We start from the raw sequence: 17,376 nt of genomic DNA, 5'->3' as shown, positions 1-17,376 counted from the left end.
AGGAAGCTTTTCAGCTCAAGATCAAAATATTGCTTCTTTCCTTGTCATTAGAAATGACACAGTGTATATTCATGTTCTCTGTTCTTATAAGCAGACACAATGGCACACTCACCACCAAACAGAAATAAAATATGCTTTTAGAACAGAAGTCGCCATTGTTGTTCAAGCAGCTTAAGCAAACGCCCAGATGACAATATCTCAACGCATCCAGAAAACAGTCTTCTGAATTTAAAACACACTGAGGGGATTCCCAGGTTGTCAGTAGATTAAAAATGCAGCTTTTTAAATTCCATGGTAAATGCATATTGTAGAATAATCTTAGGGAGAAAAAAAAAAACCCAAAGAGGAATATGCAAGCTCACATTCTTCGCACAAAAAGATCAGGATCTGTTCTTTATCCTTGCATGGTGCAGGTCAGATATAGAATAGTGGATTAACATTACCAGAAGGCAGATTCTGCATGGGCATTAAAGAAGACATGCTAATAATAAGAGCAGTTCAGATGGAAAAAATGGTGGGGTTCCCAAGCAACAGAGGTTGTACAGTCATCTGCCTGGCTGCTTGAATTTGGTGTACCAAGCCCGGGGTTGGACACCTCCCAACTCTGTGTCTCTATGAACATTATCTAATTTACAGCAAGACTGAAACCATCCTCAAAAGACCAATTAAAAACAGTTAAGAATGCATACAATTCTTCATCCTCTTTGCGATCAGATTCGCTCTGAATTCTAATAAAGAGCAGAAAACATATTATAGAAGAGAAAGTTACAACACGACACTGCTCTCTCTATATAATGTACAGGAAATCCTCAACTTACAACTGTTTGTTTAGTGACCTTTCAAAGTTACAATGGCACTAAAAAAAAGTGACTTATGACTGTTTTTCACACTTCAGCCATTGCAGCATCCCCATGGTCACGTGATCAAAATTCAGATGCTTGGCAACTGGTTCATATTTATGACGGTTCCAATGTCCTGGGGATCATACAATCACCTTTTGCTAGCAAAGTCCAAGGGGAAGCCAGATTCACTTAACAATTGTGTTACTAACTTAATAACTGCAGTGATTCACTTAATAACTGTGGCAAGTGAGGTTGTAAAATGCGCAAAACTCACTTAACAATTGTCTTGCTTAGCAACAGAAAGTTTGGGCTCAATTGTGGTCATAAGTCGAGGAATACCTGTACTTTATATATCCAGATTTAGAGGAGTTTTTGTGAATCCTACAGAGAGAGAAAAAAGTGAACCAGAGCATTCCACTGACACTGTGGAGCTATGTCTGCACCTAAGCACCTCCATTTGGGGACCCCAAAAAAGAATTCCAAATAATCCAAAATTTGGATTTCAGTTTCAACCTTCATTTAAAGCAGTGTTTCTCAACCTTGACAATATTAAGGCATGTGGACTTCAACTCCCAGAATTCCACAGCCAGCAATGCTGGCTGTGGAATTCTGGGAGTTGAAGTCCACATGCCTTAAAATTGTCAAGGTTGAGAAACACTGGCTTAAAGATTCCAGTTCCGATCTGAAACATGAAGAAGCTCCTTGTGGGACTAAACGGTACTGATGGTCCCAAGGAGGATACGCTTAAAAAGATAACTGAAGACCACGTTTTCATAAAACTTCTTTGCAGTTAAGAAGCTGCTGCAGGAGATACTGCCTGAAATGTTTTTCTCGGTATAATCATTGCTGTGCAGCATCAAGTCAATCAAGACATGTTTTTCCTTTAATTTCAATATTAAGGAAGGAAAATATCAGGTTGTCATGGAACCAAGTTCTCACTTCCTTTCTCAGAAGAAAGGACTTTGCAGTTTTTTTCAGACTTTTTCATAGCTAAATGAATACATCAGTTTAAAATAAAACAAAATGGGAAAAGATTGCTTATATTTTCATCCCTTTAACTTCTCAGCATGGCTTCCAGGAAAGCCGAGGCTTAAGCAAGGGTTGGCCTCACACCTATTTAAAATGACATGGTTGATTTAGAGCAGAGGCGGTAACTATGGCCCCTTGATGACTTGTGGACTTGTGGAATTCTGGGAGTTGAAGTCCACAAGTCATAAAAGGGCCATTGTTCCCCACCTCTGGTTTAGAGTAATGAACAACCTGAGCAAAACTACTATCTGTACTATCCCCTGTGGAAATACTGTTAAACTAGAAGAGGTCCAAGACCATTTTTTAAAATCTTACTATCAATATTTATAAGGAATGAAAAGCAATGGTAGGACCTCTAATTTGTTTTGGCCTTATAATATTTTTATAAAAATCTTTCTGTACTTGACTTATCCAAACGGAAACAAAGGAAGACTCAATTTGAGACAACTGTCTCCAAAAAAATGAAGCATTTCAGTAAAGCCCCATTGTTGGCTGAATTCCAATCACCATTTTAAAATAATAATTAAATGGGGTGCATTAACTATCCTTTTAGATAAATTGCAGGCACATTGTAAAGTTTCCATAATTTGCAGCACTGTAGCATTTTCAAGTTGTAATTTTAATAGTTTTATGAAATATCAATAATTATAACCTTTTGATTTGGTGATAAACAATAAATAATAAGATAAAAATAATTGACAAGTGCCAGTTCTGATCCTCTCCTCTGAAGCTTTTGGCTTAATCATGGATGATTCTTTACCAGCTAAAATTCATCCTGTATAACAAAGGTCCCCAACCTTTTGGGCACCAGGGACCGGTTCCGTGGAGAGAATTTTTTCTGTGGACCAGAGGGGGCGTGGTTTTGTGTGCTGCCTGCATCCCGGGTATGGGGTTTTGCTTGTTTAAGCGGTCTGGTTGCTGGTATGTCGCGGCCCGGTACCGGTCCACGGACCAGGTTGGAGACCCCTGCTGTATAACACACATTTTTTTTCTTTCCTCAACATAGTTCCCCCCCCCCCAGCTTCGTTAGATTACATTCCACAAAATTTTCAGCTAACATGACCAAAGGCTCATCTGAATATCATCAAGCTGGCTTAAATTGTCTTTTATTGATTTTTTTTTCTCTTAGCTGTTCCCAGAAAATAGATTATGTGCTGAGCAAAGACTTACATAGTATTCCTGCAGAAAGTGTACTTTTTTATATGCTACTAATGGTATATATGCTAGTGTAACAAGAAACTCTTTATCACTATTTAATCATTCACAGGAAACTGAAAAGAAAAATCAGATCAGGAAAAAATAGATAGTATTATATATTTTCTGAATTCATTTATTGCTTTAAGATATGGTTTAACTACAGTTAATAAAATAAATTGGGTTCATGCAATAAGCAAACTCAAAAAACCAAAAGAGCTGTTATTTTGGTCTAGTCCTCCTCTGAACAAATCCAGCCCTTGGTTAGTAGGCAGCAAGGGTCCCTTTACTATTTTCTTGCATGATTAGGTTATTTTGCTATATCTTCCAGTGCCAGCAAATTTAATTTGGCAGAAAATCTTATGCACTGAAAAAGGTGCAGATTGTTTGACAGCACAACAGAGTTCAATGAGACTTATAATGCAGGTAAGGGGAGATATACCTGAAGCAACCTTATTAGCAGCTGCTTTGTGTACAAAGTAAGTCCAATAAAGATCAGCATGTCCTATACGTTAAGATCCCATTTGCTTTTCCTCCTTCTTTCAAAATAGGGGAGCCTTAAGCTATTGCTCTACTTCCACCACAGCTTCATCTCTTTGAAGAGTCCTGAGAATGAAGCAAGCTATTGATAGAAACATACATCTACCGAGACAGCAAGAACAAGCAAGCTCACAATAACATTGTGCCTGAACTCCCAGAGAAAGTTGCCTTTCCTGAAACTGCGCCATTAGTTGAGCTCTTTTAAGAGACAACAACTTCAGCAGCAGCAACCTTCCTTCAGAAGCAATGGCCAGCATATTTGATTTTGGAGAACTGGCAAATGCAATTTCCTTCTTCAGGCTCATCTCCCTTCCTGTTTGTTCAACACAGGCACTCATAATCCTCAGTCACTCTGCTCACTCCTCAGCACACGTTATTAGTGCAGTTGAGGCTGCTACTAAGAAAAACATAACACAGCATAATTTCCAAACCCATTTCAAATACTTTTATAAACTGGGATAAAATATGATTTAATAAGTAATGGCACTGCTGAGATCAAATTCAAAAACAGGCTTTTTTTAAAAAAAATACATGCTTTCCAGAATTAGTCTGGTTCTCCCATAAAATTAAGCCATTATTCTTATAACATGTTAACCCATTGTAGTTGGCTGTTTCTTTAACTTCATCTTGTCTAGATCCTTAACCATGGTCAATAGCTTTTCTTTGATTACATGGCAAAGAAGCTGCCATTTCTATCGGGCAGTGAACAATAATGGGGGGGGGGCATTCTTGGATATCTTAACTAGAAAAGTCACCAACTCTGAACTGAACTCTGAGTGAGAGAGATAAGATAATGCAATGTACCAACTGGAGTGATTTAAATATATCAGGCAAACATACCCATATGATCTGCTAGTTATTGGCTTAATATGATGTATGAACTCATTCCAAGAAACAGTGATTACAAGCCACAAAGCCGAGTTCATACACCATCCTAAAATAAGTAGGCTGCAGTATCTTCATTTTTAGAATGTGGCCTTGACCTGTCTCATAAATGCTGGAGCTTATGGAAGTTGTAGATAAACATAATGTGACTTGTTTGTAATAGTAGGCTGTACAAACCAGCCCTTATGATGTACAAATCCTGGTTTGCAGTTTTGTATTGCATTAGTCACACCTCTTCAACTTTTAACTATGGTTAAAACAAATTGCACTATCTGTAAAACCAAACTTTCTGCCATGGAAAAGCAGATTTACTATGAGATTTCTTCTAGGTTGGTTCAATGTTCTAAGACAACCTTGCCTGACTTAATGCCTTCTAACTACAGTATATTGGATCACAATTCACATAAATTCAAGAAATATATATATTTTTGTTGTTGATTATGGAAATTATAGGAATTATAGTTAAACACCATACAGCACAGCGATCTATCGAGAGGCCTAGTGGAGGTGTAAATATTTCTGCTGGAAAGTCAATAGTTGAGACCTCACTTCAACCTTACCTCTGCCTCTCACTTGGCCTTTACTTTTTGCAATGTAAGATAAAGAATGTTGATTTATTTTTTTACAGGTTTGTTGTAAGAACTCAGATGAAATGTACAAGGAACATTCTGAATACTTGTATGCACTTTACTAATGCTAGATTTTAATAAATCTAAGATATTCCCATAAGTAGCATTCTCATCTCAATAGCTTTCCATGAAAAGCAGCAAAAAAATTACAAAATCATGAGAAAGACCAACTACATATATGTATTCTTAAGACAAGTCAATAAGAATACTACTATGAGGCTGATCCTTAGAATGTCAGCAGAAGGAAGTCAACTTCATTCACAAGGTCACTTAAGGCTCATTTGAGACATATATGCAACTTTCTTCTTTTGTACTGCTGCAATCTCACCTCTGAGGATCAAACCCAACATTATTGTGGAAGATGCTCCTGGAAAGTGAGCAAGCTGACCACAGCTGTGCAGGAGATTAAGTGTGGTGTGAAATAACAAAGCAAGTAAACAAGATGTGAACAGCTTGACTGTTTCTCTGTTAAACTTAGTTTGGCTGTTGGCTCAATCAAGGCATGGAGTAGATATAAACAGTACATATGCCAGGAAGAAAGTTTAAGAATTACAATGAGCATTCCAACTATTTTTTCCTACAACTAAAAAAGGATATTTACCACACTAAAAATATAAGAAATATAAGAAAACTAATCAAGGAGAGAAACAACCTAGAACTAAGGATAAATTTCCTGACAGTTAGAACAATTAATCAGTGGAATGACTTGCATCCAGAAGTTGTGGGTGCTCCAACACTGAAAGTTTTTAAGAGACTGGACAACCATTTGTCTGAAATAGTACAGGGCAGGGGTGTCAAACTCGCAACGTCACGTGACCTGTTGCGACGTATTGCGACTTTTTTTCCATTGCCGGCAATGGGGTGGGCGCGGTTTCAATATGACGCATCCGGCCTGTGGGCCAGCAGTTTGACACCCCTGGTATAGGGTTTCCTGCCTGAGCTGGGGGTTGGACTAGAAGACCTCCAAGGTCCCTTCCAACTCTATTATTTTGTTATTCTATTATTTCAGTGCAGCAACCTATATTACATAGTTTTGATTTAGAGATAAATTTAATAATCTGCACCTAACATATAAGACAGTGACACCCTTAACCTTGCTTGCCAAACATATCCCGTTGCAGAATGGGAACAGTGGTTTATAGCTACATAGCTGTTTCTTAATGCTTAAGCAAATGGAGACCCATACCATAGAATTATTTCTAACTTGGTATAACTCCCAACTGCCATGGCCAATGGTGAGGGATGCAGCACTGTGCAGTTCTGCAGAATATTAGGGTCCACTGCAGTGGCTGCATACTCAGCAAACACTTGCAAGGAGAAACAATGAGTCATTGCTAAGTTATAATTCATAGTTTACAAATCACCCTGATAAGAGTACATACATTGTACTCAGCCTTAAGGTGACTTCTGTCATTCTGGTCTAAGCCATTAGAGGTGGTTTGATAAACCAGGTATAGACAAGTACTGCCTTACTATAGAAAAGGGTAAGATGTCAGTATCCGATCAACACTATAGCCTTCTACTATTTTTGAGCAGGAGGGAAGCTTCAGGAAACCTGCAATGTAATCCCGAAAACAGTCTTTGGTCAATAAAGAAAAAAAAAATCACAAACCATCATTGTAAAAGCAGCAGGAATGGCCTTGCGGAACAGGAAGAAGAGTTGCTACCAAGTCAACAGTCACATAAAGGAAGACAGAGTCCAGGCAGGAGTGGACCCTAAGCCAATGTTTCAGACAAGACCCTCACAAAAATTAAAAGAAAAGAGGAGGGAAGCACATTCAGACTTGTAAGATTCTGTTATTGTAGCTTTACAATAGAAATAGCAGTGTAGGAGATGACCAGGCTGAGCCCAAGGGAGAGGTCAAACATGTCATCGGTCATGAGTCCCTTCACAGCCACAATAGAGCTAATTCCAGCCCACCTTCTACTCTTATCTACTGTCAATTTGCTTGGGTCATTAGTAGTTCAGATTCTTTCAGAAAGCTTAAACTTGCAATAAATCTTTATACCCACATTTGAACTGCCTGGATCTCACGATTTCCCTGGCCCTTGACAAGCAGTGGCCTAATCTAATCTACCCTGAAGGCCTGGCAACCACCTACAACCCAAAACTGGAAAAAGAAATGGAAAATGCTGACTCTCCCTGCATGCATAAATCATTCGTATCCATTTGGCATTGTTGCCAGAGCCACTGCAGCCTTTAATGCCCCATCAAATGTATTAAAAGTAACCAATGGCAACCAAAAGTTTGCCTATTACTGATTTAGCATGGTGTGTAAATCCAGAGCCTGGACCAGGGAAGCTTCTCCAAATACTATACCAACACAATTGTAATTAGGTCTATATTTATCTTTAAATAAGTTTCAAATGATAACCAATAGTCCTTATTATAAACACAATGCATCTATTTAGGACTATGGCATTAAAAACCACAGACAGCACCCCCTTGCTGACTTAGGGTGCTCTCCAAAGCTAAACAAGGCCAACTTGAATTACCCTTGGATAGTGGACCACTTGGAAATACCAGAGATGCAGATAAGAAACTTTCCATGAGAAGGCAAAGCTACCAAACTGCATAGATCTTAAGCATTAACTCAAAAGCATTTCTATCTTCCATTAAAAACCAAAACAATATCTGCCCCTCTATGACTGGAGTCTTTACCGAAACAATATGCATGTATGGGTATTAATCGCGATTAAATTAAGTCCTGTTGAAAATGCAACTTTGCACAATGGGTTTCAAGAGCTCTTATTCCACTATTTTAAAGAACATTTGCTTTGTTGAAGGGAGTAGATACTATTCAACATAAAAAAATCTTGCTTTCAAAGTTATTTGGATTCAAAAAATACAATACATAAACTTGTTCAGAAGAAATACATAAACTTGTTCAGAAGAAGAAGAAGAAGAAGAAGAAGAAGAAGAAGAAGAAGAAGAAGAAGAAGAAGAAGAAGAAGAAGAAGAAGAAGAAGAAGAAGAAGAAGAAGAAGAAGAAGAAGAAGAAGAAGAAGAAGAAGAAGAAGAAGAAGAAGAAGAAGAAGAAGAAGAAGAAGAAGAAGAAGAAGAAGAAGAAGAAGAAGAAGAAGAAGAAGAAGAAGAAGAAGAAGAAGAAGAAGAAGAAGAAGAAGAAGAAGAAGAAGAAGAAGAAGAAGAAGAAGAAGAAGAAGAAGAAGAAGAAGAAGAAGAAGAAGAAGAAGAAGAAGAAGAAGAAGAAGAAGAAGAAGAAGAAGAAGAAGAAGAAGAAGAAGAAGAAAGGAGAGACAGTCTTGCTGAAAGACAGAACCTGAAATGGCCAAGATGACTTTGTACCAAAATATGCAAAAAGCCCAGGATAAAGAACAAAAAAAGAAAGCTTTTCAATATCACATAGGGCTAAATGGTGAGAGTCTAATACTTTAGATGCCTCATTCTTCTCCTAGATAATTTAATGTTTCATTAATTTAAATCAGTGGTTCTTAACCTGGGCGATATTGCCCCCCAGGGGGCAATTTCATTTTTCAGGGGGGCGATGGAATGAAACGGGGCAACACGGGGGCAAAGGAACAAAAAGGGGGCAATATGGGGGCGATGGAGCGAGAAGTTTTGAGGACACTTTTGAGACTTTCATACAGTGAATCGCTGTATATCCGTCGTACAGAAACGTCAGATCGCTCGCTCTTAGTGGATTGAATTGTATTTTCAAATGTTCCTCCAACTAGCTTCAATACAGAATGCCGTACATATGTGAATACGCATCGCTTATCTTCATGCGCATTGTGCAGCACCCTCTACCCATACAGTAGTGCGCCATTGGCCAGAATGGGCAGTGATGGAGGGGGGAGCGCTTCTTTCGAAACATTGCATGCTGAGTGGCTGTCCCCTGGGATGTCAGCTGTAATGTTGACGTCACAGTTTGAGTTTTCAGCTTTGTTTTCAAATTTTTGTTGTGTTCTGTAAAACATTTTGTATTGTACTCTTTGTATTGTACTTTTTTAGTGTGCACTCCAGTTTGATATTATACTTTCTTTGTGTCTTTTTAATCCTTTTTACAGTGTGCGTGACTATATATACTTTCCTCAAATCTTAATTTAGTTTCAGAGTTTTCGTCTTGAAATTCTTAGTTCCTGCATTGCGTTTGTTCTTATGCCCTTTTTATATTTCTTTTTGCGTCTTAAATTTCACTTGTAATTCAGTCATTAAATGTTACTGTTTTTCTTTTCAGGCATTTCACTTTCTTGCAATTGAATTTTGTTTTTAGTGGTGATTACATTTAAGTGTCTTGAATAAATAAGATAATAATGAAATACATGTATCACAAAGTTTGGGACTAAAGTGCTGGGTGGCACCAAATTTTTTCACACAGTTGAGATGTGGGAAAAAGACTGGAAATAAACTATTTGTATCGATATGTCCTGATGACAATTTTAAAGAAAACAAAAAAAGTGTTTGCATAAACTGAAGAATTATTTCCTATGTTGTGATTGACAGGTTATGTTGGGGGGGGGGGGCGATGACAATGTCCTCATTGGCTCAAGGGGGCGATTTGTTCAAAAAGGTTAAGAACCACTGGTCTAAATGAAGGAACAGAGACTGACCCCAGATAACACAGTAACTAAATCTGGTTTAATGCATGACAGCCTGCATAACATTCCTAAGTTAAATAAGATTTGATTAAGTGTGGTTCACAGGGTCTACTGAAGTAGAACATATTAATTTAAAAGAATATTTTCAGGAAAATGTCAAAGGCAAGGGTCTGAGAGATTAAAATTTCAAAGATTCATTAATATAAAAAAAAAAAGATTTAACACAGAACAAATTACTGGCCTAATGATATTTCTTGTTGAAGTACAATTGGAAAAAAGGGCGAAACAGCATTCTCAAATGCATATATTCTAACTTTATACTGAAAATGTTTCCCTGTTGACAGAAAACACAGAAAGCTACACCACTGTTCCCAAACACATTAGGGACAAGGGGGGCAGGGCAAACAACCATACGCCAATCCCAATGCACTTGGTTCCTTGCACAAGATAGAACAAGTATACTTGTTCTTTCAAGTATGACATTGTGTTGGAAGACTTCCATCAACAGCTCTCTTTCTCTCTCACCCTCTCCCCCCCCACCCACCCCCCACAGCACCATCTGTGCTCTCAGGCTATGATTTCTGCATGTGACATATGTGCAGGTGGTAAATAGTACAGACCTATTTGCATGTAGCACTGGATTAGGCATGAAGCTAAATTATTGCACTTCATGCAAATAGACCATGAAGAACCACCTGAATTAGCAGTTCCTTGCTTACTAAGGAATAAATGCTTTTGAATGGCATGCTAGCCAACTAGCTATTAACTCAATGAGTGTAATAATGGTTGTTTTTGTGTAATTGCCATCTTATGCCCTTCTAGAATTATGTTCCCATACCTTCTTTTAAAATAACCTATTTCTTAACAACTTGGTTATACCAATTAAAATACAATCAATGAACCCAATAATGTAAAAATTAAAATGACATCACTGAAAGGGTGCAACTAACATGCCATGCTGGGAGCAGTGATTTCACCTAGCAGAGAAACAGTTTAGAAGGGGAGCATTTTCTATTCCACAAAAGCCTCAGAACAGCCTCTAAGGAAACCATGAATACCTACAAGCATGTAGAGAGATCTCAGCTTTTAGAGTAATCCAACTCTGTAATGTTACCAGTGCCCTGGGACTTTTACAATTCTGGACACAGAAGTCATTTTTAAGACCATTGCATTCCATTAGGAACCACATCAAAAGCAAATAAAGGATGAAGGTTTTACCACAGAATCATGTACCAGGAAGTGCGTGTTGACATGGAGGGAAAGATTGTTTCTGTTCTTTAGCATTTTTTTCCAGAAATAATTTTTCAACCAGAACAATAAAGAATCCAGTGTAGAACATGGTTTTTCATTTTAATACAAAAAGAAATAAGTTATTTAAAAAATACTCCCACATACAAATCACCTGTACTCTTACATAAGCTTTCCCACCCTTTTTAGGACAAAATCTATTTCCTCCCTATTTAAACAAAAAGGAGAGGCAAAAAAAGGCAGAGACAGGGAAGAGGAACAATCTTAATCTTAAATAAAGAGATAATGTTTCCTGCCTAGGAATACTTGATAGAGAGCAACTAAACCTTCAGACCAATGCAGTGGATATTAACCAGGTAGAAGGAAGAAGCTAAATGCTGTTTTTTGCCTAAAAACTGGAATTCTTGTGAAGCAAACCAAGTACACTATACTGAAAGAGAGGAGATTAGAGTTGCTGCTTTCTCGCTTGCTTGGCAAATGAGTCTGTTCTTTATGGTTCGCTCCCCCTTTTCTCAGGGAAACTCATACATACGCGAGTCGCTCACACATACACAAACACACACACTCTCTTCTCGCCCAAGGAAATGTGGTTTTCAATCAAGTCTCCACAGCATCCCCTCATAAGAAAGAGGGGGGGGGAAGCAGTGAAAGAGTTTAGGTGGAATTGGGTTATATTCTTTTCGAAATTACGAAACGACCAATGCCGAGGTAGGGGAGAAAGCAAGCAAGCAAGCAAGCAAGCAAGCCCTGGGCGGCAGAATCGGGAGAATCCAAGAAAGGTACAGCATGTATATATATATGGGTTTTAAAAGAACTTGCTTCAAGGTGAAAAGACACCCGACAAACAGGGCGGAAAGATCACGACGACCTGAACACCTGGGTGAGAAGTGCAAGCCAGGAAAGGTACAAAATCCTGCAACAGGTGATCGCCACTCCGCAAAGCACACAAAGAAAACGAGCACGTATCTCTGCCAGACGCGGCCGGGCGGTGGTGGAAGAAGAGTGCGCTAAAGGCAGAGAGTCCCGCTATGGCCAAAAAGATTCAGGCAGCCCGGGACAGGGCGAGAAGTTGGTCCAAATGCCTCGGGCACGGCACAGCCTGGTGCCCGATCCCGATCCCCGCCCCTCTCCCGAAGACGATCCGGCTCTAACCTTGTAGACATTCTCGGTGACCCTGTGCACCTCTTCCGAGCGCGACATGACGGTGCCGGGGGCTCCAGGAAACACCATAGACTGGTCAGGACGCAAGACTCCACTGAGAGCACGGGAGAGCGACGGCCGCCACCACAGCTAAGATCCGTGGACGTTACAGGCGAAGCGACGGGGAGAGGCGCGACGCTTTATATGGCCTCTCAGGGCCGGGCGCATCCCCCAGCAGCCGCCTCCGCCTCCACCCGCCCCCAGCTCCGCCTGCCCCGCGTTGCTCTGCCCTGGCGGTTGCCTCAAGGAGCGCCGCCTGGGAAAGGCAGGCAGGCGGAAGGCGAAGCGGAGTCAGAGTGGAGGCTGGAGCGAGGGGGCGCCCGGGGGGGGGGGTGGGCGGAGTCAGGCAATGCCCACACGCGCGCACCGGGGCGCACCACCCACTTTCATTCGCCGCCCACAGCCCAGTCAGACCTGCGGCGCTCCGCCACCTTCTTGTGCGCCGCCTCACACCAAGAACTCCGAGAACAAACAAAACAAACAAACAAACACGCAATCTCTCTCGCCCGCCCACGAGCAAGAAAGTGAGAAAGTATGCGGAACGATTCCGTCCCGTCGCTGGCGCCCTCACGTAACGGAGGGTGAAAGAGGGCTTCGCTCCTCATGCGTAATGTCTACTCGGACGACTTCTGCGGAATGTTCACGCTAAACAACCTGTGATTGCAGCAATCCAGAATGGTAGTCACCCATGAACCCCTATCCACTCCCCCCCCCCCCACACACACACTGGTTGGCTTTTTAGTGTTGTGCTAGGAGCTGATCTGATCAAGAGTGAATGTATACCTGAAACCTTATCATCCTGAATGTAACAATGGCCTTGGTTGAATCAGACCATGCTTTCACCATGTCCAGCATTCTGTATCACAATGGGCAAATGGATACACTTCTGGAGAACAGGAGTATATTTTCACCCTTTGCCCACTGGCAGCAGGCTATGAGGGTCCGGATGGGGAGGAATAGACTCAGGATCAACCCAAGGAAAACTGAGTGGTTGAGGTTATTTGGACCATCTGGTCCAGATTGTCCCTCTGTTTGGAAGCGTTCAACTTTGCTGGACTTGTGTACTTGTCCCAGAAACGCAGGGTGTAGCTGTGGCTGGAGCTACATGAGTTGCACAGAGCTCTCTTATGCGTCAGTTGCCCTCATTCTTGGATCTGGAGGCCTATGGCCATATACTTTACACAGAGCTACCCCTCTGAAATGGTCCGGAATGCAGTGGCACAAGAAATGATGGATATGCCACAATGTACCCATGTAATCCCTCTGCTTCATGAGCTACAATGGCTACCAGCTGGCTGCCAGATACAATTCAAAATAGTGATGATCAGCTATAAAACTCTTCATGGCAAAGGGCTTGGTTATCTGAGGGACCATTCATCCTATAGCTTCTGCCTGCCCTTCCTGTCAAACAGAATTAGCATGAGCCATTAAAGTTTCATTCAATGGAGTCCAGGTAGCGGCTTCTCCCCACAGATCCACATGGTCCCTACCTACCTATTCCACCCAACCTAAAGATAAACTATTCCATTAATGCAGTGTTTCCCAAACTTGACAATTTTAAGGCATGAGGACTTCAACTCCCAGAATTCCACAGCCAGCAACGCTGTGGAATTCTGGGAGTTGAAGTCCTCATGCCTTAAAATTGTCAAATTTGGGAAACACTGCATTAATGGAATAGTTTATCTTTAGGTTGGGTGTTTGATTGCTCCTTCTTTCCTCTTTATACTGTTTTTGACTGGTTTTGGTATTGTATGTCACCCAGAATCATTATGGAGTCCGATGACCTTAAATATTTGGTAAATAAATAAATTACCCCTCTCTGCTATCACTTCCCAGCATTCAGTATTACAGCAAGCTGTGATTCAAAAGGTAATAAACAGTCATCGGTATTAGTAGTCACTGATTATCTAATCTTGCAAACCTGAGCCGTCCCATCTAAACTGGTTGAAATTACTACAACTGCTGGTAGTGAAGTCCAGAATTTAACTATGCACTGTGTAACAAAAGTAGTTTGCTGATCCCATGTTTCTCTGCCTTTAATTCAGAAGCTGGTTTTGAATTATTATATTGTGAGAGGAGAAGAAGAAAAGCTCACAACATCCTGCATGCTTGTCTCCCCTCACCCTGCATGCTTATTTCCTTGATTCAAGGCCAAACAGTCCTGGCTGCTGTAATCATTTCTTGTAAAGGAGCTGTTACTCTGTTAATCAGTTTGGTTGTCATTTTTTCAGCTTTTCAAATTCTATAACATCCTTTTGGACTGCTAATTTGAACTGCCTACAATTCTTCAGAGCTTGTGTTCTTGACACATAAACGTATCAGAACATTATTATATTGAACGTTCTATTCTCAATTCCAATTTCAAACATGGAATTGTATTCTTTTATGGGGGTTTTGTGTGTGTGTGTATGTGTTTTACAGGAGCTGCACAGTGGGTTGATTTTTTTCATTGAATTGTCTACCATGAATCAAAGATACCTTTCCTGGCCAACCATTACTAGCTCAGGTCTCATTAATGAAATATGGATTTTTTTTTTATTCTAACATGTCACTGTATACTTATTTACAGTGAACTATATTTGCCATTTTGAAGTTAATTCATCACATTTGGCAAGATTCTTAACAAACCATTTTTTTATTTTACCACCTTAAGCAGTTTGGTTTCATCAGCAAAGCATACTTATTGCTCAACTGCCAATAATTTATAGGCAGATTAAAAAGATTGGTACCAAGAATAAAAGACCTTATTCTACACATGCCTTACCAGTGTGGGAATTATCCATTTATTCTTCTTTACTCACCCATTTTTAATTAGTTGCCACTTTTCTCTGGAGTCCTTGGTGAGAGACTTTGTCAAAGGAGCCTTGAAAAAATCTAAGTAGAAAATACTTATTGGGTTATTCCTATCTACGTACTTGTTGATTCCTTCAAATCTAAATAGGAAGTGGGACCTGACTTACCTTTGTGGAAGCTATGTTAGTTGCTTTTCAACAAGACTCCTTCTAGTTATATGATTATTTTACCTTTAATAATATCAGCAATTTTCTCCAGAGCAAATGCTAAGATGTTACGTTTCTTACATTGCCCCTAAGTCCATTTTTAAAAATTGTGGTCTCAATGGCTGTTTTCCTTTCTCAAGGAAAAATGCCAAGGTTAAAGAGAAGATTCATATTTTAGCAAAAAGATCAGCGATTTCGTATTTAAGTTCTTCAAGAACTCTTGGGTGAACCTAAAGATTTATTTTTTAGTTTGTTAATTTTACTTTTAGCACTCATTACCTCTATTTATCTAAGTTTGTCCTATATTTCTCTTGAAAAAGCCAGTTCAGGCATCGGTATTTGTATTACATCCTTAGCAGTGAAGAGAGAAATAAAGTGAATCCATTCTTGGCAGTTTTCTGGGAGTCCCTCAAAACATGGCTCTGTCAACCGGCATGGAAGGAAATGGAGAATTGCTGAGATGGCTACCTTGTTTGTAACACCAAAGATGCTGTCTTTTAGGCTTTTAAATAAATAATATAAAATTTTTATTGTGGAATTTTGGATGTTTGTTTTCTATAGGTTTTTTATGGTACTCTGCCCAAAGTGAAATTTGGTAGATGGACAGCTATATAAATTTGATAACTGATTGAGTGAAGAATTAGTTCCATGTCACCAATATTTCCCTACCTTCCATTAATGCTTGCAGCCAGCCTAGTGCAGAGGTTAAGGTCCTGGACTAGGACTAGGGAGACCCATGTTGAGGTCTACCCACACCCATGAAAATTCTTAACCAGTGACTATGGGTCACTTGGCCACTCCCAGCCCAAGCTACAGTATGGAATAACAGAATAACAGAGTTGGAAGGGACCTTGGAGGTCTTCTAGTCCAACCCCCTGCTCAAGCAGGAAACCCTATGTCATTTCAGAGAAATTGTTGTCCAATCTTGTCTTAAAAACTCCAATGGTGGAGCACCCACAATTTCCGGAGGCAAGTCATTCCACTGATGAATTGTTCTAATTGTCAAGAAATTTCACCTTAGTTCTAGGTTGGTTAGTTTCCATCCATTGCTTCTTGTCCTGCCTTCAGGTGCTTTGGGGAATAGGTTGAGTCCCTCTTCTTTGTGGCAGCCCCTGAGATATTGGAACACTGCCATCGTGTAGTCCTTCTTTTCATTAAACTAGACCAGGGGTAGGCAACCTTGGCTGTTTTATGACTTGTGGACTTCAACTCCCAGAATTCCTGACTCAGCATGGCTGGATTAGAATTAGAACATAGACATACCCAATTCCTGCAACCGTTCCTCATATGTTTTAGCTTTCAATCCCCTGATTACCTTTGTTCTTCTCTGCACTCTTTCTAGAGTGTCAACATCTTATAGGACAGTTATTGTATAGAAAAATGAAGAAGTCAATGCTCTGTACGTTGCCTTGAGCTCTTGCAGGGAAAGATATAGAATATATATAAAATGTATAGATAATACATTTTAACAAACTATCACATCATCCAATGACCCAATGGTTTCCCAGGTCAATTTCCTGTTCCAGGAAATATTTGAAGAATGTTGTTGTTTATATTCAAATGTTCTTTAGTATATGCTTCTCCAAATCTCACTCCTATCATTTAGAGTATTGGAAATGTGATCGCTTTATTGCATGCAGGAAAAAAAACCCTCTCCAATATATGTAAGGATGAACAAACTCAACAATTACCATTGTCTTCTTCAGATATATCTTGAAATTCATTTTCCTCTATAGGTTAGGTTTAACTTCTTGGTCAAGGAGGGAGATTATAGGAAATCTCTTCCATTAATGTTCTTTTAGGCAATGATATAGCACCCAAAGCATCCTCCATTTATGAACTGTTGTTTATGGAACGTAAATTCTTTGACATAAAGGTAACTTAGTCTACAGCACACCCTTCCCTGCCTTTTCTCTCGAACTTCTGAGCAGTTTTTCCGTTTCAGCAGGTTTCTGTAATACTTTTCATGCCTCCATTTTACTAACATCCAACACTCAAGTATATCACACTTCTCTGCTTCAAATATAATTAATCCCGATGGGGGGGAGCTATCACTAATCTAATCCCCTCCAAAAATTTTGGATCACCACTTCTATCATCTTCAAACATTCTGACCAGCTGGCATGTTAACCAGCAAGTGCAAAATTGAAGGAGTTGTATTATTACATCCAGATTTGTTGATTAGCAACTAATTTTACTGAGTCAACCCACTTAAGTTGATGACCATACTATGACAAATTTCATAACTTT

General features: G+C 39.8%; 1 protein-coding gene across 3 annotated transcripts in view; it reads right to left on the bottom strand.

Moving 5' to 3' along the window:
- Positions 1-12,303, bottom strand: part of BAIAP2 (BAR/IMD domain containing adaptor protein 2) — a 175,499-nt gene extending 163,196 nt beyond the window's left edge. For 2 of the 3 annotated variants that reach the window (XM_039346168.1, XM_039346177.1), the window contains exon 1: positions 12,080-12,303. In XM_039346168.1, the coding sequence (XP_039202102.1) occupies positions 12,080-12,157 (78 nt within the window). In that variant the 5' untranslated portion in view covers positions 12,158-12,303. The remainder of the gene's footprint in view (positions 1-12,079) is intronic. The other variant, XM_039346186.1, reaches the window with a different exon arrangement.
- Between the last annotated feature and the right edge of the window lie 5,073 nt (positions 12,304-17,376).

This window comes from Crotalus tigris, unplaced genomic scaffold (assembly GCF_016545835.1).
Source record: "Crotalus tigris isolate CLP2741 ecotype Arizona unplaced genomic scaffold, ASM1654583v1 scf7180000017551.9496454, whole genome shotgun sequence".
Classification (NCBI taxonomy): domain Eukaryota; kingdom Metazoa; phylum Chordata; class Lepidosauria; order Squamata; family Viperidae; genus Crotalus; species Crotalus tigris.
The sequence above is the reverse complement of the archived record's forward strand: the minus strand, read 5'-3'. Positions and strand labels throughout refer to the sequence as shown.